This window comes from Hetaerina americana, unplaced genomic scaffold (assembly GCF_022747635.1).
Source record: "Hetaerina americana unplaced genomic scaffold, ioHetAmer1.1.p SCAF_4, whole genome shotgun sequence".
Lineage (NCBI taxonomy): Eukaryota > Metazoa > Arthropoda > Insecta > Odonata > Calopterygidae > Hetaerina > Hetaerina americana.
The window spans coordinates 38,539,243-38,564,882 of record NW_027286985.1 but is presented as its reverse complement, the minus strand read 5'-3'; the positions used below and the strand labels follow the sequence as shown (position 1 = coordinate 38,564,882).

At 42.5% G+C, this 25,640-nt stretch overlaps 1 protein-coding gene across 5 annotated transcripts in view; it reads right to left on the bottom strand.

Annotated features, from left to right (window-relative positions):
* shep (alan shepard) overlaps positions 1–25,640 on the bottom strand; it is a 543,944-nt gene that overhangs the window by 118,301 nt on the left and 400,003 nt on the right. For 3 of the 5 annotated variants that reach the window (XM_071590327.1, XM_071590329.1, XM_071590330.1), the window contains exon 1: positions 12,950–13,130. The exons of 1 other annotated variant lie outside the window; for it this stretch is intronic. In XM_071590327.1, coding sequence (XP_071446428.1) covers positions 12,950–13,045 — 96 coding nt within the window. In that variant the 5' untranslated portion in view covers positions 13,046–13,130. Of the gene's footprint in view, positions 1–12,949; positions 13,216–25,640 lie in introns of those variants that run through there. One more of the 5 variants, XM_071590331.1, reaches the window with a different exon arrangement.

Below are 25,640 nucleotides of genomic sequence, written 5' to 3'. Positions count from 1 at the left end.
GACCTCCTAAATATAATAAATGTATGCATATTATAAATATTTCAAAAGAAACTTGCCAGGAGAAAAATTCAAGGGAATCATTTCTCGGAAAATTCCAACTACAAAACAATAATTTTGGGGCACCTAGGCACACTGCAAAATGGGGTCAAACGATGTTTCATGTCATGTTCATTTTGGCTTTGTGAAGTTCCGTAAGGGAAGTCACTGAGTTCGTCACAAGCCTACTATAAGCTGGTAGACTACTCCTGAATAAACAGGTATACTGCGTAGGCACCATACTAGCTTATGGAAGTCTGACTTATTTTTATTACACAACCTTAGATATTAGAGAGAGGCAAACCAGCCGGTAAAGTCTATTCTTATCAAAGATAATAGTACTCTCTCTTCAGCTCAGTGTGTTTATTGTCCTGCTGATTGAAATTACCGCAGCTTAAAATACATAAGAACTTAGACGTGGGTTATCACGAAACCTGTCATCTATTTCGCGTAATATTTATTTATTTATTTATTTATTCAGTATAAGTCCGAAAACAGCACATTTAGGCCTTTACATCGAACTATTAACAACGATAACAATGTCACATTTACAAACACCCAAGCCCTAGATGGAGGGAAACTCACCCAGGCGGGAATCGAACCCGCGACCCTTGGAATGGCAGACGAGGACGTTACCCCGCCGCCACCGGGGCCGGCAATAATATTAGTGCGAATATAATATACAAACTGCAAGCAAGTGATACTTAATTAACCCGCCATACCATTTGATATAAAGCGCATGAATAATTAGCGTAATTAGCGAAGCTTTTTAAAAAGAGTTAATCACCTGCATTACCCTCTATTTGCCCAACAGGCCACAGGCATGAATTCAAAGAGCCAAAGCCATAACGAGCGACGGTCGTTACTCTCGATTAACGACCATATTTCAGCGGACATTTTCGTGGTCACTAACGCGAGGTTTCACTTTATCCCGCTTGACAAAGGTGAGCAACGACGCACCCTATCAAGCCGTGCACTTAACTGAAAAATTACTCACTACGATAGCTCCTCCATTCGTATTCCGCAAGTTCCGCTCACAGTGGCAGCGGCACGGCGAGAAGTTAGAAAAAAGCCCTTTCAAAAACGCTCGCCATTCGCTGATAAATCAAATAAAAAAATACTGAAGCGTTCCTTTCGAGTACAAATTGAGTTATCTACTCCACTTCGATCAATATCTCGACAAGTTTCCTCCTCGTTTCCAATAAGAAAAGAATAAAAATATACATGAAGCTAGTGAAAATGGGGAAGGGAAGGAGACGATAAAAGGGAGGGAATGGTGGCAGGGGATTGGAGAAAAAAATTCAGAAAAGTACGAGCGAACGCACTGCGATTTTTTTGCGACTTTCCCGTGAGATTTTTCCTATTAAGCATATTTTTCTTGCGTCCCCCCACCCTAACTGCTCCCATCCCTCTCGATTAACCCCGCCGATAATACCTAATCAAGAGTCATGGGCGGGACAATAGGGTCGAGGAGCACATGCGAGGGGTGCAGGCCAAGCGGCATGAAGTTTGGAGAAGGGGATGAGGAAGCAACGGGGTTGGGATTGAAGAGCCAGGAGTGGGTGGCGAGGGTCTCCCCTCGAGCCCCTCGGGGAAGTCATGAGGAGGAAGCTCGGGGGGGGGGGATGAGAAGGAAACACGTGCACGGTAGGTGAGAATGGGAGGGGGGAAGAGAGGTCACACAACGGCGAAGTGGGCGGAATACGCAATGACCGCTTGGATCTCCTAGTGTGTGTTTTGGTGGTGGCCCTTGTGTTTCTCGGGAGAGTGCCTGGGGGGAGCAGAGGAGACCAAGGATGGCGGGAAGGCGCCCGAGATAAGAGGGCGACGACGCATCGGGGATTTCGGATAAGAGGAAGAAGATTTCTTCGACGCGAGGGAAATTCGGAAGAGGGAGTGGGTGAAGAGAGAAGGGGAGTGGGCTCTCGACTGGAATAGAGAAAGAGAGGGAGTTGTCGGATTGAAAGGAGAAAGAAAATAACCCCCAAAGAGTCGCCAATAAACTGAACAGACAAAGAGCAATCGCCCAGAGTCAACAACTGCGGTACTTCATCGAGAATGATCGCCCAGCCGGCCTGGTGTTGGTATAACGGAGTGAAATAACTGAAGGCCAATAAAGTGAAATAACTGAAGGGGATCCTCGGTAGTCAATCACCTTGTCACGGCAAGTTCAGCGAAGCCGTGGACATATGATTGGATGGACGGAGCGATAGGAACCGGAGGATCGCCTTCCGAGATGAATTGCCTTTGGGATGCTTATTTATTTTCCCGGACATTTCAGCGTCTTTTTTAAGCGCCCAACAGTGGGAGGAAACCAAAGCTCAGAAACATACTTAACACCTCCGTGGAAACCTGACCTGCCCCTGGTTTTACTCATAGGAGCAAAAATCTCAAATGCAGAAGCATAAAACTGAATGAGCAGTAGCGATAATCCTCGAGTGGTACTATGTGATTCGGCAAACAAGTGGATCTGATCACTACGTTTATGATTCGAAGGTCAAAGGTTCGTAAACAACCAAGGGCACTCGGATATTAGACTGTGGTGCACGGCGGAACTTAATGACTGGAAATTATCAGTGCGGAATCACCTAACTCATGGAAGTAAATTAAATACCTATAAGAATTAATTATCCATGCTTATCCGACCAGCCGATTCACGACAGGCGATAACTATTTGAATACTCTATAATTAGCCTAGGATCAACTCCGTAAAAAAATTACTATCGGGATACCATATCTCACGATACCAAAATTTACTAGTTTTATAACGAAATGATATAAACGAGAGATGACTTTCGAAAATATTACAACAGCGGTGCAGTATTACAAAATAATATTTCAAAATGTGACCAAACAGTCAAGAGCTTTCTGAAATAATGTTTGTGCTTGGTTGGCAAAGACTTGATGAATCCTCACGCCATTTCTCCTCCAGAAAACTATAAGGGCGAACAGAAAGCGAGTACCGAAGAGAGTTGGAAAAGAATCACCCAATCGAGCGATTAAATAGTCGTGGAGAATCAGAGACCGATGCTGCCCCGGTGTGGAAGGAAAGAAGTGCGGAGTATAAATGGCGTGGGCGGTCAAGGAATGGGAAGGGCGGGGCAGGAGAAGGGAAGAACTGAGTGCAAGAGAAAGAGAGGGGGGGGGAAGCCAAGTGGTGCCTCCTCCAAGGAGACGTATTTTTGGAGCGACAGAATTTCTTCAAGGAAAGAAGAAAAAAATGAGCAGGAAAAGGGTGGGGCGGAACGAAATTATGCGACCGAAAACTCCCACTTTACCCGAAACGTTTAAACAATGCCTGGGACACTACAGAGATCGCCCACAAATTGTTCGAATCGTGGAGCAATCAACAATGAAATAAAGGGGGCGCCTGAAAGGTTACACTGATCTCTCGCAGGAGCGACCCATTAAAACAAAAACGTAAAATTTCTCAACTATTTCATTGCACACGATACCAAAGCCGACTGAAAGAAAAAAAGAGGCATTGTTCACTTGACGTGGGATATGTTTAATACATTTTCAAAAATCTTCCGAGCAAACACTGATATTTTTGACACAGTTAAGAAATATAAGCGGCTTGCTTCGTCTTGGAAAAAACACTTCTTATGATCAATCAAGCCGCGTGAAAAGATTAAAGATGACGGAATCTCACCTCAGTTCAACCAAATATGGGCAAAAGATACCGAAAAAGAAAATCGACCACCGCCAGAAAAAAACTGAAAAATGACATGAATACAACTTCTCATTCATTCTCAGTATTACAATTTGTGAAGCAATATCGGAGATACACCTTGTATGTTCCACTAAGAATTAAAAATGTGCGACAAAAGATTCCGAAGTCCCATTAGAGAGTATAAGCTACCGTGATATGCCTTAACAAAATCATATGCAAGTATATTATCTACTTCCTTCTTATTACTGCTTTTCAGGCTATAATGTCCGGATCTGCACTTTTCAGCAAATAATATTGTATCATAAGCCTGTTTCAAGTTCAAAACCCATTCTCCTCGGTTTCCTATTAAGAACTAAGCTACCTCAGAAAATTTAATAATGACCCCTACTACTAATATCTGAAAATGATGCCAAGCAAAATATTAATGCGACCCACGGCCAAATACACTTAAATCATTTACGCATTCTTACCGTATTTGTACCAGTACGTTGCTATTGTCTATTTCTAAACACCTAAACTTAAAGACGCTGACTGAAGAATAAATATAAGCGAAATATTTTACGACTTCTTCAGCCATGAGAGAAGAAGCATAAGAGTCGCCAACTGTTTACACAGGGATATATCCATCGATAAAAGATGTACTAACGACCGGTTTCAATTCGGAACAGGTTTCCAAGGGCTCGAAATGTCTATATTTTGACGAAATAAATTCTTAAGGTCGTGACTTCACTTACATCAGCCATAAAAAGGGCATATTAGCAGGAGATCTTGTCGCAATTCATCGCGTTAAAGTATTAAGAATCGTTGCCATTGGTACCAACAAGGTACTAAATAAATGGCCATTACTATTCATCAAACGTTTGATAACAATCAATTTTATAATTCGAAACTGCCATACTGCGAAATATGACGCACGTTTATCAATTTTCTGAATGAGAGAAAGACGTGATTTTATGAAAATGACACGGGTAAAGCATGCAAATATTCCGCATTGAATACATATCACAACATTGTCAAGCTTACCCAACCAAAGATATTTACACCTGGAAACTTCCTATCGCAATTCGCGTTAACACTCTTTCCGGAAGCTTTTAGAGAACTTAACAAAATGAAGAATCATCGACCATTTTAGGATCTGGTCTGGGAATTTTCGGAAGGGAATTAGAAGCCTACTGCAACGAGAGAGCGCGTCGAAAGCACAAAAACTTGTGGAGTGCTCGCTTAGAAAAATACTGGAAAGAAAGGGTCACAAGACTAATCAGACTAGTTGCTGAGGGTGAGTGTGTGACCAAGTTTTGACAGAGCAGGGGATGGGAGCATACATTATGAACATAAATCGTGAGACGTACATCACGGGGGACCCCAAAACACGTAACGACGTCGTTCCCTTATGTGTGTTCCTGCAGAACATTACCAGCAGTCACTGCCGCCCTCGATGTCTATGGAATTCTCTTGACGTGATTGCAAAGGGGAGCAAAGGCACCGAGCGGGCAGCTTTCCCAAGGGATCTCCCGGCAATAGCGGGGAACGGGTTGGACGGGGAATAAAGAAAAGACGCGACTTGGGAACATTGTTCGGGGAGAATCTCCTCTCCACCGGTGTTACTCGAAAGAGAGACTGAGAGACATGGCGGAGTGAGATGGGGGGAAGGGGGAGAAAAAGGAAGGGTTTCTGCGAGGAAGACGGCTCCAGTAGGGAGAAAAAATATATCTCCGCCATCGCAGCGTGGTGATGCGACAGTTCTACTTTTTTGCCGTGGAACACGTCTTGGACCACAAGAACGCGGAGTTTTCCAATAAGGAGGGGGTCCAAGACCAGCTGAAAAAGTTGGCCTTCTAAAGGAGCGGGACTTTCGATGAGGGTGGCTGCGGATGAGACGTGTGTGGCTGCGGAGGTCGCCCCAGCTCCTCCACGCCGGATGGCTCCCTAGGAGATGAAAATCTCTTGGACGAGATTTCTGATGACGGCCCCGGAACGGTGGCATTAATGCCCGCCATTAAACGGCAAAAACTCGGAAGCCAACGAGAACACGTGATCGAGGGCATTTTACGACATAGCAAAGTGTCAAATGGGACACTACCTGTGAAGAAATACCTTCAGCACTCGCGATAAATTCCCCACGATGATCATCATGATCCATTTACAAAGGAAGGCCATAGTCCGCATTCTCATTCGATTGAGGCCGTAACTGCTGCTTTTATACAACGATGATTAAACACCGACGGACAGCTCATCACAAACAGATCCTAATGTGATATCGTTAATTTCATGCGCTGAATATGAATTTTGAAAGCAATATGTTATTGCTTACTTACATTTTGTCGTAAAATATTCATAACGTTGAGGTCATGTGGTCAATAACCTTTCAACTTTCAACAAACATGTCATTTAAGTATTTAAAACAATAACGTTGAAGCAAAAACAATTCATTTAAAATTATGCGAGTTTGACGTGATTCACTGAAAAAAACTACATTTTCGATTATACTATGAAAAATGCATATTCAATAAAACAGCTGTCGTCACTCAAGAAAATTATAAATTCATGATGAAAAAATAAACATGGCTTCGCAGTACCCTCGGTGATCTATAAAATAGCAAACATTTCACAAAAACAACCTGCTGCAATCCAAGCATTAATTGTAAACCGCAATGTATTATCAGATAAAAATCTTATTGGGAAAACTACGCTTCTCTTCCGATGAATTATCATTTTTTCGCGTTGGATTAAAACCTTCAAAAATGAAAGAATTTATTTATGTGCATGAATCCAGAGCTATAGAATACCCTCTCACCAAGCCGAAAATTTCTGCGATGGGATGTGAAAAGAAAACAAGAGAGACGAGTAAATAAAAAGAAGTCATGAAAACTGAACTTCAGATTAATATGAAACACCAACACTGTACTCCAAGTTATATCCTTTGAATATAGACATTCATTCGGACATCTCGTGTATCTATTTTCAGTCGAGCTCAAATATTAACGAGAAATTAGAAGACTGAGAGAAAAAACTGCTGGGAAATGTTATTATACATTCTGCCGTGACACTATTATCAGTAAATTCAAGATTTATATAAATTAATTACCGACGATTAAAATTGATGAATAAAAGAAGTATAAACGAAAGCACAAACGTTAGTCATGCTTTACAATGGATGTTAGCCATTAAAAATATACGAGCAGAAAGAGGTACATCGTATACTTTACGCAAGAAAACATTTTTCCAGCGCATTACATGCTTCCACGGTGGCTGTGAGGCCGGCGATGCCTTAAATGCTAGCCCTTAAAGGTCTTACTTCGACCACGCCTGAGGCTGGTAGAAGAGTGGAACCGTGTGGGTAGGTGGGCGAAAGTTTTCGGTCGGGTTGACGTGCAGCTACTGACATAAAAGGAGCAAATCGTGCGTGTGTGTGTGTGTGTTTGTGCGGGCACACTAACACTAATGCCATATAGCTCTCCCCCGGGTTAAGCGAGGGAAATGGCGAGAGCACTCCGGCGAAAGATGTGATGCGCCCTAAATAAAGGAACGCGGTGCGTTGGAAGCGGTAACGGGAGAGGAGGAGGCACTACCTTTAATTTGGAAAGAAGGGATGAGCGGGGGAGACGGATAGAGAGCGAAGGGGGTTGCGGACGAGGGAATGAGGGGAGGAGGAGAAGTGTGGAAGAGGTCGGGGGAGGCGGTGGGAGAGGGCCAAAAACACTCTCCACGCCTTTGCCCCAGCGTCTTATTTCACCTCCATCCCCCACATCCCTCGCCGGAAGAGACGACCCCGCTCCACCGCCACGCCTCCCCCTCACAATACGGAACGAAGCCCGCAGAAATGAAAGGGATAATGGATGATGTGAAGAAATGAACGTCAAAAGCAAAGGGGGAAAGATGACTTTTCGAAGGCAAACGGTTGGTGAGTGAATCTTGGTTCCAAGGGCTTCCGAGAGATGCGCCGAAAAGGCCTCTCGGGCGATTGTGTCCGACTTTGTTCCGGCCACCCATTTCGTGGTTGACGCTTTTGGGAATATGCTTCAACAAAATGGAACAAAGACGAGTGTGGGATATCAAAATTAATATATCATGATGTGCTAAACAACATGGAAACATTTGACTAAGTCTTTGAAGCAGTTATCTCTAAAAATAGAAATATAGTTTGAAAACGGTTATTGGTTAGGGGTTAAGTGGAAGAAGGGACTAACTAGTCTCAATCTCGCCCCAATAAAATAACATGAACACAGTAATCATCCCGAAGGTCGGTTGGGTAGGTGATGGTAGAGTTCACCCAGTACTAAACCCGACGGCGTGTGAAATTCACACATCAGGGTAGGGAGGACAGTTTCTTTCCTTGTGCCGGTTATCGTTTCCCAGGAAGATATGGCAACCGAAAAATCACACAGCTAAGGTGGAGCTGAGGGTGCCCAGAGAGGCTTGCCCGGGAATCGAACCCGGGCCCTCCGGTCAGTAGTCCAACGCTCAACCTCTAGAAGCTTAATTATTAATAATATTATTGAAATGATATTTACAAATGGGTAGGATGCGGAGCCGAACAAACATTTTAACTACTCGAAAGTCATTGGACAGCCGTATCCACACCCAAAATCATTTCCACACGCCACGTTTTTTCGAAAGATACTTCCAAAACAATCGATAGAATAAAATTTTCAGTATAAACAAATCAATATACGCATATAATTAATTTGTAAATAATAACGATGAATGGGCAATGATAAATAAGGAATATTATACAGTCATTGTACATACATTCATGGTAACATCAGTTTCCGAATATTTCTAGAATAATGAGTAGCATTTCATTAAAAGTCGTGCTAAAATAATCTCTAATCCACGTAAAAACAGAAAAACAATACTGAACAAAAATATATGGACGTAGTAGGTAGTAAAGGCGGTTACAGTCGAAGATTCTTTATGAATGAGACTCATTCGTAATTGCAAATGTTTTGTTCCAATGTGTGCAGGAGTCATATGTATTAGTTTGCCAACGCCATTACATAATGGCTAAGTGACTGTACAGTAATGGGTCATATATCTTTTACATGAGGTAATTTTTGAAAGAGGAAAACATTAATGACCAATGAAAGCCTTTCTCTCACGTGTAACAAAGCGTGAATAGTGAGTTGAAGCAGCACGTGTGGAGATGTTATCCACATTTGAAGTGGGCGGCTCTTCAGCCACGTTTCTGATGGGAGTATTTATGCTTTTTGCGCCACACCTCAGTCGGAGCAACATCTAAGCCGTAACCATCCCATGGGTATGGAATGCCAGCACAAAAAGCACACACAAGAAGTCAATACGAGCCGATATTTCAACAAGATTTTGACACATAGACGAGACATGATTAGCGTTCGCCGGAGTCTGGCAGTAGCCGGTGGGGTTGGCCAGGTATCCTAAATGAGGATGGTAAAAGAGAAGAGAAAGCATTAAAAGGAAAGAGGTGAGCACACTGAGTAGGGAGGCAGAAGAAGAAAGAGAGAAGGGTCTGAGAGGGAGAGAAGATGAGGACAAGGATGAAATTACGCTGATGAACATAAAGAGTGGCGGAAAAAAATTGAAGGTGTTTCTACGTTTTTTTTACACTCTTCTCTCTCCTCCTTACTCTCAACCTACACTACCCATCTCGAAAAGGTGGGCGCATCTGCGTGCTAGCAGATCCAACACGGTCGCTTAGGGAGAATGGGCAACGAAGACTCCCTCCAACGGCTTCTTTTTCCCACGATTCTTATTTTTTTCATCATCCTGAAGATTGGATCGAGTCTGATGAAAGAGGGAGAGCGAGACGGGGGGTGGGAGGTTGCAGGGGAGAGGGTGGGGGGCTCTGGAGAGGATAGTATGAGATGGATAGGCACGGTGGGCGGGGAGCGAGAGAGATGGGAAATGAAGAGTTTTAGCCGAAGTGGGAGGGTTTGGTGGTGCCGCGGCGCCTCCGAGGGGCCAAAGGGCACATTCTCTGAGGGCATTGATTTTTCATGCGGCCAACCACACGCGATGCGCGCTCTCACACGCGTACAAACACAGGCGCACACACACATACAAACGAACTAAGCGCCACAAGGAAAGGGGAAGGGTCGTCCCGCTTCCATAAAGCCGTGAGGCTCAACATTATTTATCCACGGACACGCATCAATGGGAAGCGGCCCTTTTGCGTTCCCCTCTTGCAGGGGCCTTCTTCCCTAGGCACCTCGCCAAAATCTGACCTTGTTGCAATATCGGGGGTTAGAAGGGAAGCGGTGGGTTTTTCTGGGGAGGTATCCCAGGCCAGTGGTTAGTGCTCGATTATTCACATCTTCAAGTTTAACAACACTATGGTGAGTGCAGATGATCCCTCAGCAGCCATGAAATATCCTGATGAAGATATTGCTAAAATGGTTAGGAACAAATAGTTTTGAGTCGAGCGCAGTAGCTTCTAAGGAAGCAACATCTAATCAGTTTTCAAGCTGGCTTACCATTGATTAAAAAAGTAGATGGCTCTGCGTGGCGGTAATCCACGCAACCTTAATTGAAGACCCCAAGCAATCAACATTTGCAGACGCGAATAGGGACTTCAGAAAAACTTAGTAATGACATGCAATACGCAAACCCAACTAATATTAGTTCAACCCTGGTACGCAGGGTTGCACAGGAAAATCTGAAGATTATTTAGTGGCATACAATACGCAAAAAAATAACGTTATTAGTACAAAATAGATTTGGCAATGACTTGTTAATTATGGCAATTTTTTTATACCATGAATTTGACGAAAATAGCTTCGGGCGTTGGAGATAATGAAGTTCGAGCACATACATCGTGTGTGGGCTGGATAATTCTGAATAAATAGAACAAAACAATGGTTTAGCAGTTCCCAAACAATAGGCATAAAAATCTCTCCTGGGATATTTGATTTCGTGCGCTTCGATGCTTGGACAGTCCATCACGGATACCGTTAATCTTTTTCCAAAATAAATAAATCCACCATAATTATTTATCGAAAACAGTTGCGATTAATCCAACCGCGGACACCTCTAGAATGAAACAAAAAGTTAAACTTCTCGTCGGGAATCCGCTCAACGTTTTTACGAGTAATCTAGCTAAACCTTTCGCACCCCATAGATGAATACGAGCTACGACGACACCGAGTGACTATCGCTAAAGATGCGCGTTGCTTCAATTTCAAATGATTACACTACGGGAGGAAAAGAGGAAATTGATTGACCTCTCTTAATTTTTTTTTTGCTTTGACCCCGTAGCGACAAGCGAGAACATAAGGATCTCGCTGACCTTACTCCGGATTGTGGATCTTAATTGGGAGTGTGTATTTTGCGAATCGTATCCCTCCGCTGGGAGTCGTCCAAAACGAATAATCTCGCCTCGGAATTGGTCGGGAAGCCGCGTAATACGAAGGATAGGATGCAAAACCAATGATAATCCCCGCGAAACAAACCAGGAGCGGGAAAGGTAGAAGAAACGCGCAATCCACAAGTTAAAAAGAAAATAAATGACAAAATAGATAGTTCGGTCTCTCGAAATGAGCTTGGAAATTTTACGGGCACACACGGGAATGATACGTGGCAAAAGGAACCTCACTCAGAAGACTAAAGAGGAGCGCACGTGCGCTCACGTAGAATCACGGCGGCTTGCATTTCAAGAATTTATTCATCTTTATCCCCCGATGACGGAGGTGAACTTGAATTGGTCCAGTGACTTAGATATTAATTACTAAATTAAAAAGGTTTGTTGGGCGAAAAAAGGCGTGTTGAACGAAATGATGCACATAGCGGTTTTATAATACTAGTCGGAGAATAAATTATCCATCACATTCCAGCGGCGAAAAATTCCGGCATCCAATGACACTAACGCATTTCACGAGAATGGTTTCCCCAGATATTTTCCTTTAAGGTCGTAAGTTGGCCTCCCACCAAAATTTTTTACATATCCTTTGAAATATGAATGAACCTTAAGCATTTTATCTAAAATACTTTTTAAAATATACATTTTACACTACTGTAAACCGCCTTGGAACTTTGTCAGATTGGCGCTCGAATACATGTAAAATATTAGATCGAAATTTGCTTAATCATAAACAGAAATTCAACCTACCAGTAGCATTTCAAACTAATGGGAACAATTCATCGCCAAAGCAGACTGCATCCGTTGAATTTATGTCACCACTACCAATAAAAAAATACGTGAGGAACCTTCGAATCTGAATTAGCGACTGGCCATATTAATTCCGTGAATATTTGTTGCCTGCATTATCGGGCGCCACAGTAACCATGGGACATAAAAACATTTTCGCACAGACTATTTAGAAAGCAATTGAGGAACATTACCAATGAAAAAGTGATTCCCGAAATATTTTCTAACGTAAACGTTTTGATTTCAGGATTCTGTTTGTGGACATTGTATATACCCATAGTTTAAGAACCAACGACTTACTTCACCACAGAAGTTAATGGAACGTTGTCCCTTCTGTCATTATGAATATTTCCTAATGTCTTTACCACCAATGCAACTCACGCTGGGTTTCTCGAGATGAATCTTTTTCAGGAGAGCGTATCAAAATATTGTGGAGAATCGGCAACGAAATAAGTTATGTCATGCACATGTAAATGACTTACCACCAATTCGAGATAAATGGAAATACGCAGCACAAATTGGAAAGAAATTCCAGGAAAGTTTTCCTTCCATTGGGACTTCGCACTCCCAGTTCATGCATTTTCATGAGGGTATTCGTAACAAACCACCAACCGAATACGCCCAGAAAGGCCTTTCGACGGTGCATTAATCCACAACTTGAAGACTGTGAAGGGCTGACGATTTCGCTTTGTATATTCAGCCCGAATTCATGGAAGTGAAACGTATACATCGATACTGTGGAGCGTCAGAATGCCATGGGAGAGAAGTCACAAATACACATTTTTGAATGCCGGTCAATGAACGGATAGTTACCGCAAAAGAAAATGTACATACAATGCGAAAAAATTTCTAACTACACGCCGGGCAGCGGAAAGTAAGTAGAAAGAGATTACACAAAGAATTAGACAAAAACAGCAAAAATAATGAACGGCACTAACATGATTAAGTTAAAAAAGAATATGATAATATAGAAAAATTAATGGGAAACGCACGCGTGGTTGGGGACGCTTGAGAAAGGTGACGGAGCGAGGCGTTTGTGGAATGGGAGAAAGCGAGTTTAGAAAATGAGAGAGAAAAGTAGAGAGGTAGAAAGAAGTCGTAGAGCAGACAAAGAGACTCACCGTTGGCGGGTGAGGGTATGCGGCGACTGCGGCGGCTGCTGCCGCGGCGGCGTAAGCGGGAGTCCCCGCGGAGGTGGCGGGGGTCGCCGAGGGCATGGGGGCGGGGTAGCGAAGGGAAGGGGGGCCATATGGGGAGCCCCCCCAGCCGCCGGCGCCCCCGCTGTTGTTGACCCCTCCGCCCCCGCCGCCCCCTCCTCCTCCTCCGCCGCCGCCGGCCCGGTAAGAATTGGTGGCCGCCCCCTGCGAGTTGGCCGGGGCCACGCCGCCACCCGAGGCCGGGGGGCCCGCGTTCCCGCCCCGCGCTCCCCCAACTCCCGTACCTTTCTGCCCCCCGCCCCCACCGCCCCCGTAGGCGGGTCGGGGCCCGTTGGCACCCTGTGGATTGGAAAAGAAGCGCATGGGTCACACACACTCACGAAAGTGGGCCACACACCAACCGGCCGGCTGGGAAGGAAGGAAATGAGAGGGGGGAGGGAGGGGGGAAGAAAGGGATAAGGGATAAAAGGAAAGGATTCAACCCTTACATTTTTTCCATGAAAAGGGTTGATTTATTTATCTTTTTGGCGGCGTTTATGGCGTTTGGGTCTTATACATATTTACTTTTAAAAGGGCGTGGAAGGGGATAAAGGAGTAAGCGAGGGGTTCGGTGGAGGGTGGGCTATGTTGCAGAGATGGCTATAGGAAATGAATTCCAAAAGGACGACCTGATAAAAGAAGGACAGTAAGTAAAGAGGGATGATGAAAAGGAGAGAGAGAGCGCGCGAGAAGGACGAGGACGATAAAACGAGAAAAGGGAAGAACGCGATACGGTCACACCGAAAGTAATGATTCCTATTTTTTCTGCACAACGGATACTACGACTGCTTCGCAATCTTCTGATATGGAACATTAACTTTGCTCACCAACGCTGGTGTAGTTTTTCACGTCTACAGAGGGATATTGACAGCATCCATCCAAAATGGCGGGTGCGTCTCGGGGTCACGTTACCAAGGATGTTAAGATGAGAAGGCTGTCCCTTCCTCATCACTCAAAAGAGTCCATACCTCTCTCGCGATTTCTTTGGCAGGAAGCTCTTTAAGAGTGTTTCGTGAGGTGGGGTACTCTTACTATCATGACGGAATAAAGAGAGATTGTCACTGCGGCTTAATGTTAAATAATAAGCATAATTAGTTAACACTTCCCTAGTAAGACAGGCGTAAACTACTGCTAGAGGATGAAGCAGCTAAACACTAAACGTGTGCAATTTTTGCCATGAAGTAATAATTTTTGAAATTTAATAGACCTAATTCAGGCCATACATGAACTATTCATACTTTATAATTTATAATATGTAACTATTCACATTTTTGAAAGGATTAGGACTACACGCTTGTTGAAAGTAGAACGAAACTGCTTAAAAACTTTGGTAACAACATCTCTCAAAAGCCTTTAGGGAACAAATGCACCGGAATGAAGTATTTATAGGAAATGCAAGCGGTCATCACTAACGTTGGGATGACCACAAGAAGGCGATAGGTTGTGGCCTACAAACGACGCAAGACGTAGTATCATTTCCAGCAATAAAATCGGAAGGATCGGTAAGGAATGAATTGGACTATGTTATGGGCGCCTTGTAGTAATGTGGCCATCCCATCGAAAGCTATTTAACTTTTAAATCGGTCTCGGAAAATACCAGCTCATCATTACACAGGATTTCCAATGTATTTCTTACATCCATAGATTAGGCCCCATGGAAGGTATGATGAAGAAGACAGCTAGAGTTAGCCTGATCTTGACGAAAAACGCCGAGGAGATAATTAATATAAACAGTGGATGCCTGGCCACGAATCCATCTCCCATGATAGATTGGATACTCCGATTTACGGTACTCCCCCGCGCTACACTCAATAAGAACACGGGTCGTGGCGCTCAACACAACTGGGCATCGATTCCAGTTATTTTAACTATGCAAAAAGAATCAGGCAAGAGAGCAATTGAATACTATGAACATTATGTCAAAATTCTGATAACAGGAAGAAAATTTGAGCTATGAGTAAAGAGTACAGCAAGAGTTATGAGTGTGGCAGGGACGAAGATAAGGAAAAGAACGGTTTTGCTTAGGACGCGATAGAGAAGAGATACGAAAAATACTGGGGGACGAAAGGGCTCCCGTTGCAATTCAACTTGCGTTCGGTACAACAGAGGATCGAAAATTGAGGAATGAAAGGTGATGGGTGTAGGGTAACGGGGAGCATGAATAAGGGACGAAAGAGTTTTCGGGACGGAGTTTGAAAGAAGAGAGAGGCTTGAAAATGGCAAGGGGGGGGGGGGTCGAAAGAGGCGGAGGAGTTTGGAGAGAGGGAGTCGGAGGCAAGTGATCGGCGGAAACTTCTGAGCTGCATTTTAAGTCTCGACGCCGATTCCTCGCCCCGAGGAGAAGGGGGATCGGGGGTATGAAATAAAGCCCGCCGCACTTTCGTAAGCACACAAGCTAGCACGAAATGCGAAAAGAGGCAAGGCACATACACGAGTGAGTGAGAAACATTAATCTTAACGAACAAGCTTTTTTCCAGTAAAAAGACTCCGCGCATGCAAATGGAGGACTTCCGATTAGCATGCATGAGAAATGGAAAAAGTATTCCAGAGGTTTTATTCTTCAAGAGTCATTGAACTTTATTTGTCACTCGGAACCACAAAATTTCCACAATAGACACACACACACACACGCTGAGCTGTATAAAATACTCACAAATTAGTGCCTATATGCGAAAGTTTTCGCCCGAACATTTACAAACAAATAAGTATGTGCCGGTTCAAAAGAATACATCATAGAAATACCAATAACAAGTCCATTAAATCATATTTGAAGTGCAATATTTGGCACTTGCAAGTGCTTCTCGCCAACAGACCAGGGTTTTCAAAAGCAAGCCGAAACCGATTTTGGAGGTGACGTGGTACAATTGAGATTGGGACTACCAATGCTCTTAGAATCGTCTTCCAAGCTTAAATTCACAGCTGAGGATTCTTTCTCGCCTAAATCCCCGCGAATGGCGCAATCCATTTGCGGCTGGATTAAATCCCAAAAGTTTTCCCCATTCCGCGAGATGCTCGGTTGATAACTCTTTGATAAATTCCGTTGGTAGGGTCACTAGCGCAATTTCTCGAGCACAAAGCGACAGTTAATGCAAGCGCAAAATTCTTCTCGTGGAAGATGCATCCACATCGCCGTATATTTGAAGCCCTCATTTTTGCGACGGGCATTATCTAAACGACAGCTCGTTTCATGCCTCCTTACCTCTCTTTTCATTTTTGAAGACGACGGGTCCCATTTTGTCAGCAGTTGAATACAAAGATTCTTGCATCTCAAGGTTTCCTTACACATGCAGCCGTCGGAACAACTGTGAGCGGAATTTTCACAGGGAGAAATTTATTTATACATAAAATACCAGCTTGAATTCTGAGGCAGTGTTATTCTGATTTTGGGCTTAACTGATATAAAATTCATTCGATTGTTCAAAGCAGCGATGAAATGTTTGCTGAAAATTAAAGTTAATATCCTGCCTTGTTTGAACTTCCGTATATTATTTTCATTGAAAGATAGGAAATTTCAATAAGAAATAAAAATTAATTCAATGGATTTCAAATAAATCACTGAAAACCTGATAAATGGCGGGCGTGCTTTCCGTGATTGACTATTTAATTGAATTTCTATAGAAACTATAACGAAGCATACATTATACGAATATAAAAACACGACATGAAATTTATTTATTTCTTTTAACATCCCTTGTCTTCATTCATGTCCGACGTCAACATGATCATACTGAATCGTAAACATACTAAAAATACTGTCCGATCCTTGTTTCCAACCATTTCACCTCCTTTGGAAGAAACCTTAAAAACAAAGAAAGATGAATGAGCTTATTCAATGGTATACAAATTCTTTGGTCAAAGCGAGGCTTTTCATAGAACAAAAAGCGCATGCACAAAGAGGTAGAAGAAATATGCCCAGAACTGTTGCACGAACGGTAAAGATCGGAAGCGCATGCCAGAGAAGAGATTTCATTCATGAAAACTTTGAGAATTAGTTTCATCGAATTTATTAAAAAAAGCAATCCGAACATTCTTCAGCATTATGACGAACATGCCGTTGGCATCCTCTTCCTTCCCCGCACGCATTGGAGAACGAAAAGATGATAAGCAGACATGCGGAAGTAATCAATTCTCTTTAATCGTCCAGAACCCAACCTCGAGGAACAACTCACTCAAGGAAACTCTAGATGTGTTTCAGGAATGCGACAATAAGCAATTGCTGCAGTTTTACAATTTACTGAGAGCATCGGATACTTTGAAGTTTAGATTCGAATAAAAAACGAGTATTACTGTAAAAATTGCCGTGTCGAATTTAACTCAATCATGAGAACAAATCACCAGAGTAGAAAAACAAACTTCAAACATCGACCTTGAAGTTCATCAGTTCCCAGAATCCATGAGCGACCATCTTTCTACGAGTAGACAACAGAAGCAGAAGTAATGCGGATACCAAACCTGTTAATTTTTTACGCCATCTTTCTTTGCAGAAGAGGATGGGTCATCCATTAAAATATGTAAAGGACAAGTAAGCAAACGAAAGAGATACAGTAAACATGAGGAGTTCGGCCGGCTATCTCTCCTGCAGGATTCAGATGAGATAATGTGATGATAATAGATTTCAGATAGGGACTCGAAACAAAATTGAACTTGCGGGATGGTCCATCTATTTAACTCTCAACCGATTCTCTAATTTATTTTCCTTTGCTAAACATATATCCTGCGACTCACTCAAATAAAAGTCATTTCCACCTTTCAACTTTATTTCCTCTTCTGACATCGACGGATAACTAAGCCACCTCTATGTTACGCCAACAGAAAACAAGATATTCCACATTTTATTTTAGAATAATTCATGACTATTAGCATAGAAAGTATTGTAATGTTTTAAATATTGGATTGAGAATGTATTTTTACAACCTAAAAATAGCGAAAAGGGTAAAAACGCTTAGGTTTCCTGGAAATGCAAACAAAGTGCAAGAGTTTCCATGGGCTAATTTTTATATAGAACATATGGTACAAATTTTGACACACATCATAAAACCCAATTAATCCTACATTAATGTGATCCTATGAAAAGCATAATTTATTCAAAGCAGTGCACCGCAAATGTCTGCTGATATATTATGCACCGGATGAAATCACAAGTACAGTTATAAGTACAAGTTAACATTATAATCGTCCAATGCGTTTCATAAACTACTTATTTTTGTTAGCGGATAAGTAATCAGTTTTTATTATTCTTGAAACGGAATAACCATTATGAATAAAAAGGGATGCAAATGGCTTTTATCGCAAAATGTGACGGCCGTTATACTCCATAGTCTTCGTCATTACACTCCTCGATTCCGGAAACGAAGGAAAACGAACATGAAAAGCCATTGGCGGTACAGTAAGTTAGTGTACCAGGGTAAAAAATATTACCTACAAGCGCTCGCTATGCTGATCATTATTCCAAAACTTAAAAAAGTACTTCCCCGCGGGAGCATTCACCGGAATTTACTTCGTCGGGAAGTTAATCACTTAGTCCCTGGGAAAGATTTTTAAGTGCGAGAAAATTTTCAGACGCAGAACCGGAGATTCACGACCGGGAGTATGCACGTAACATACGCGCGCCGAGTCCCACCACATGTGCTGCAAAGGGCTTTAGGTGAACGCGGAAATGATAAAAAAAGGGAAATATGCACGACCAAAGAGTGGCTGACGATGACAAACTAAGTGCTGGCGGAGGAAACGTATACATACGTATAAAAGAAAGGACACGGGAGGGGGAAAAAGGAACGTATGCAAATGCAGGAAGAGGGGAGTGGCACACAAAAGAGTGGAAGATATTCTGGAAGGGGATGTTTAGAGGGAAAAAAAGGACGAAAGAATAAAAAATACACTCCCAAGCCGGAGTCGCTTTAATGACAACCCAGAAAAAAATAAAACGCTAATGACGAAAATCCAGAGTCAGCGTGCATAGAGGGATCGTCGTGGGAAGAGGGGCTGAAATAGCCCGGCTGCTGTTTTGACCGAATCCCCAAAGATATCTCGCGGTACGACTTCCCTCGACCTTATGCATCTCGCGTTGATTCTCCCACAAATGCCACCGCAGTTCGCGATACGGTCGGTGGAGAGGGGGAGTTAAGGGAGCGGGTAGGAGGGAGCGTTAACTGCTCCAAGTCGCAGATAAACATACCAAAGCGGGTGTCCCAGGCGACGGGGAGGAGGACGTCATTAGAGGAACGGAGGAATCATTTCTCCTGACACCACATTCCCTGAACATCTAAATGGGAAACTTGCCGCTTTTGGGTACGGCCATGGCTGCGAAAACACACCCGGATCCACACGTACATTTACACACACACACACGGAGACGGTCAAATGAAAGAGGATACATCTTCGGTATCATTGGAGGAGGCAAGGAAGATAGCAGGTACGGAAAAACCGATGAACATCAAAGGAATATAACGAGACGAGAGACGACGACGCATTACAAAAAAGGGGCAGACCGAAAGGACACCGAAAAATGAAATCGAAGGGGAGAAGAAACACTTTCCGAACAGATAAGAAAGGGAAAACGTATTGCGTCGACTTATTTAGTGCGTTTATTTCCTCACGGAGAAGATTGAAGAAAATGGAAAGTGAGGCGAAAGAAGAAGACAAAAATAACTCATAGCGCGAAGCAAAATGAAGTATCCAAAGTGAGCGAGGGAGCCAAAGGGCCATTTTATACCAACACAAAAAAAGGAAGCCGCTTAATGATATTGACATGTAAATAAGAGTGGGGAGGCTAAGGACGGGTTAGAGGAGGAGACTAAGAGGGAGAGGCGAAGTCAGGAGTTTAGGACGGAGGAGAATTCGAGTGGTGGGTGGAGAGGAGAAGAAAATTCAATAAGAGAGCGGGATATCGGAGTGGGAGGGATGGAAGAGGGTACGAAAAAGGAAAGAGTGAGTCTTTATTCGAACGAAATTGAGGCTATAAAGTTCCATTTTACATTCAACCCATTAGGCTTCGGTCGGGATGGTCCCGCGTAGCTGGGGGAGGGTCGGAAGGGGTGGGCGTAAATAGCGTGACAGGGATTTCGGAGAGCAGAACGAGAGGAGAGGGAAGGACGCAATGAGGACGAGAACTAGCAGGAAGAGTTTGTGTTTTGAAACCCAGGAAGTTGGAAGCTACGATATATAGTCACCCTCTCAAACACACTAACTCGGGACTAGGCATTGAGATACTGTTGCTACGAAGCAGAAGAACACGACTGATTGAGAATAAAATGCAAAAGAAATAATTTCCATTAAATAATCAATTCAACTGCTTTACTGGAAAACAGCCGTAAGAATCTACACACACTCCCAAAGGAAGTTGCAACATTTCCCCAAACCGGAATTGTTGAGTACATAACGTAAACATTCTTCGTAGAATTACTTGCGAGGAAAAAAGCAATGAAATAATTATAATGATAATAAGACGTCTGTCTCTACTGCGCAAGCTTTCGACTACCCAGCCCCTTCTTCCACCCAACCTCTAAAATGTATGGAAATAAATTTACCAATGTTCATGTCAATACCAAAGAATATTTTTGCAGAGCATGGAGACCATGAAGTCTAAATTACGCTTCCCAAATACGGTGATTGATAACTGATACATTAAAGAGTGACGCTAAAGATTGGGAAATTTCAATTCCCCAAGGAGGTATATTTGAATAAGTTCAACTTGAACTCCCAAACACGATCACGCAATTAAACCTAAGAAAGTTATGCCTTCCAGTATTCAAACAGCCATCCATTTCTTGTGGGGGAGGATAGAATGATTATTTGGTATAGAACATCCATAAGAATCATGCAGTTCAGTTTCGTTCCCCATTAATTATTCCTAATGGCATTAAGTATTGGGGGTGCCACGGGAAGAGAATTGTTGGATTGACTATAGCTAACTCAATTCTCGTTACCCCTCGATGCATACACCAACTCTTGTACCGCCACCCTAAACTGAATAAAGAAAACAAGTATGCATAGATGATATATTTTCTGCACCTCGCTTCTCTGCACAATAGTTCATTATAATAATCCTCTGTTACTCCCATATCGTGAACGGTGCGTTAATCACAGTCAAACGAGCACTAATTACAGCCAGTAACTAATTGCCTTAAGACAATCTTTAGTGCTACACATTGTACAATTTGTTACTTCCGTCCAAATACTTATTTTCTTATGCACTACAATGGCTGCTGCCTGATTCATATCATCATACACCATCTTTCTCTGAACCTCCTCCAATTTCCTTCTGCCATAGTCTTGTAAAGACTGTTGCACGGACTCCTTTTATATTGTTCGACAAAAATTCTAAACAAACTAGTTTTCATCTCCGTTTACCGCAGCAGTACTTGAGTAAAGATTGACAATTTAAGATTTCACAGAGTAGAGGTTCCGTATCTTACAGGGTACCTTACGCTGGCAAGGCACCGGAGAGGGGAGGGAGAAGAAAAGGATGTAGGTAATGCAGAGAAATGTTGAGAAGAGCACGTCTCTCGGGAGAGGGAGACGAGAGACGAGCGTGCCTCAAAACGTGGCGTGGATCGATAACGGGGGAAAGCAGAGGAGGAAGGAGGCGTGGGGGAGACAGAAGGGAGGGAGAGGAAAGGAAGGGAAGAGCGATGAGGAATAACAGAGTCATCCCGCGCGTCCTACTTCGGCTTCGCGAAAAAAATATAATTCTCGGAGAGAACAAGAGCATGAGCATTTGTCCGCTTTGTCTATTCCTCTCTCCGCCCCACTCTTCACCCCTACACACGCGAGCGCGCGCTCGGGCGAGTCGGCTTAGACTACGTGATGCATTGAAATAAAAAGAAATGACCGAAAAAGAAATGGAGAAATGGGGTGGAGGGGGGTAAGGACCAAGGAGGAAAGATCCAGGCGGCAGGGACGAAGGAAGGCACGAGGATCGGGAATGGAGTTGAGGACCCGAAGTGGGGGGCTCGGGCCTGACGCCAACGTCCAGGAGAGCAAGAAGTGGGAGAGCGGGAGAGAGACAAAGAGATTGAGAGAGAGAGAGGGAGAGATGAGGATTCAGATGACTAAGACGGACGTACAAACAGTGCAGTCTGTGGGGCTTTAAATAGCGAGAAAGAGAGCAGCATGAGAGGGGAGACATATATTTGTTTTAAAGCTTGTTTAGCACATTCTCGAATAAATTTTGAACCAGGCATGTCGCTTTAAAAGGGAAAATTCGGTTATGAAAAAAATGACTAACTTCAGTGCTCAGCAAATAAAACTTGGACCTGACATATATCTGTGCATCAGTTGTTTGACATAAATTGTAATGCGAAAAAGTGAAAGAAAGAAACAAGCAATTCCCAAGAAGTTAGCTTAAGTCAATTTTCTAAATGCACGACATTCAAATTTTTCAGGGTTCGACTAATTAAAGAAAAGTGGGCAAACAAAGTTATATGATTAACGAGCGTCAGATAACATATGCCAGCATATGAATTCATAAAAAAATAAAAGAATAATTCGAGCACCAAAGAAAGAAAATTAAATTCGAATTTAGATTAGATTTTTAAAAAATTAAACGCTACGGTTGTTACCAGGCTTGTAAGGACAGCTCAGCTTTTAAGTTTTCGTTGATATACTCCACAGACATTTTAATGGCCAAAGCAATAAAACTGCTTAAAAACAATTCGACGGTAAAAGAGCGAATTACCTAGCATTGAAATGTCGGTTCTCCTTGAACTTACTACATAGATTCCAAAAGCAAAAGTGAAGCCAATGAGCATATGATGGGAAAGTAATGTAGCGCATTAAAAACGTTGGAAACTTTGTCACAGGGACAAACACGATCGATTAGTATGAGCGCAGATTAACAAGTATATGTTTATACTCGCCTCCACTAATCGGTGTAACGGTAAAACTGAGTCGATCGGTACAAAACCTATGATAACGCAAAGCCACTAAATAATCATGTAATTCAAAATAGAGCATCACTGTCTTTAAGAAACAAACCTTTAGATTGAAAAATAATCCCAGAAACAATAAAACAGAAAAATATACGGGATTGAAACATCAAATTTTTCCGTATCAAATGATAAACCCGAAGAATTGCACGTGAATAAAGGGAAAGTAACTGATATTTACTTGAAATCGCATTGATTTTCCTAATATAAGTTCATCAGCCATCCCGATTTCAAGGGGCTTTCCTCAGGAGTTACATATGCACAATGACGATGAATCTAGCATAAACCGGGTGGATCAAACTAATATACTAATTTAATATCATTAATGCAATTTTTAAATATGAAATAAATTTATTTGAATAAAATCATCTTTAATTGTTCTCAAAACGGTTTCATATCTTAGAATACCATAAGATAATAACGAATACGTAGAAACACATTGAAATGTATGAGATTTAATGCCATGAGGATGAAAAAATATAATATTTTCGTGAGATGCTCTTCTTATTATTTGAAATAACTTTTAGAAAGAAATGGGATGACGTGATGGGCAAAAATATAATACATTTTTACATTAGCTTTGATAGCTGGAGTTGCGAAATTTTGGCTGCATAATTTCAAGACTACGTTATCTCCGTGACGAAATCTTTGCCTTTCAACACTTCTTATAACGTTAAAACCATATTAATTTAGGAAATAATCTCTCCATATTCGATTCCCAAAAAGCGGATTGCATGAACACAATACCATTGTTAAAAGAATTTCAAATTATCTACATATAGGTATCACTCAGGCCATCTAGGCTATTGTCATGAGATAATTGAGTTTCCAAGTGTGAATGTCCAACGCCGAGGAGTATATATACGGCGTAACTATCCACTGAATTGACTCAGTTTACGGGAGAGGTTATTGTACATAAGACTCCGTGTGAACAATACCCCGGGAATTACATTCAACATACCAGCGCTTCAAATAAATTGCTAAGAGCGCGGACCGAAATTATTATTAACAAGCCAAGCCCAACAATCATCTCACGAAAATGACAGGTAGGACCTCACAGAATACAGATAGTATCATCTTCAAACTACTACCAATACGAAACCTCAAGCCAACAGTTAAAATAATTATTCATTCTTTTAGAAGTAAAACGTTAATGTCTCTCAAGTTTTAAGTAGCACATTTTAGAGACCGGTTTCAGCGTGGGCGGGGAATGGGGTGTAGAGGATTTTTTGGAGGAAAATAGATATGGAAGGGTATTTACCGTAGGGGTGATTGGCGAGAGTGGATGGGGGAAATAATGAGCGCGAGAGGTAAGAATTATAATGAGGAGTGCGGGCGGAGGGAGATGAGTGAGTTCGGAGACGGACCTAACCAGGGCAGTGAGTATGGGCGGTTGAAGAGGGGTGGAGGGGGAAGAAAAGCTTTGCGAAACAAGAAGTCGTGCGTCACCATAAAGGCGGGTGAAGTTTGGAGTATATATGCGGAAGGGTCAACTCAACGACCCTTTAGATAAACATGATGGTGCAGGACGGGGGGGGGGGGAGGACTTGTTTTGGTGAAACGAAAAAACCCTGAAGACGAGTGAGAGCCAGGTATACGACCCTGCTCTCCTCTGTCGAGACAAAGCCGGAGGACAAATGCGGAGGGTGGGGGAGTATGTAGGGTAGGAGTGAATTACTGCGGCGGAAAAACGTTAAAAGTAATCAAGGGAAAGGCAGACGAGAACAAATTTTCATTACAAAGAACATATTTGTTACTTTAGCTGATCTCAATTTGTTTCAAAGAGACCGTTTTTTTATGTTTTTCGCTAGGGCGCGCAACATAATCAGTTCATAACATCCATTTAAATGAATTCACAATTTCAAATTTGAACTGGTGTTTTTAATCCCTAACTCTCCCTTAATTTTGATAAGACACGCTTGAAACTTCTCATTTAAGTTTCCGGATAAATCAATTTAATTGGAAGGTGCGTCCTCGAAAATGTTTTTCAGAGACCTAAATCAGCATAGTTAGAAAGGACACAATTATCTACTTAAATACATACATTACTGCAAGTTGGTAATTATACACAATGCAGGGAGTAATTGGGCGTTAATGAGAATAAATTATTATGAAAATGAATGGGAAACCTATCTAAATCAATTACGGTAAGTATGCAGCCCCACAATTTAATTAAATATCGCCAAATGTATTAACATTTTTTGTAATCCTTTCGTATATTTCAATTCGAAAATATACTTAACTATTCCATTTATAATTCCGATTACATGTGGCGCTCAATACAAGAAAATTGGCGTGAGAAAAGATCGTGACCTCATCGACGATATTCAGAACTCTCCCGAGCAGATATGCACGCGTGAATTTCTGAATTTATGGCCTTAAGCCATGGTAATATTTCATAGCCATATTTTTACTCCGAAGGGGAGGGGGAATATAAATGGAACGGTGAGGAGTTGGGTGAGTACGATTACTCTTTGGAAAAAAAACTACTAGCGTTTGGGTGGTTTGAATAGAGGACAGGGAGGGCAAATGGATGCGCCTGGGGAAGATGAAACTTTTAAAAGGACGGTCTTGAGGCGGCTAGTACACAAACGAGAGAGAAGGATCGCCTCTTCAGCTTCTCCCGGGAGGCGACTTCCCCCGCACTGTTGGTAGTGCCCAGACGATTGGAAAACGGATGGGATTTAATC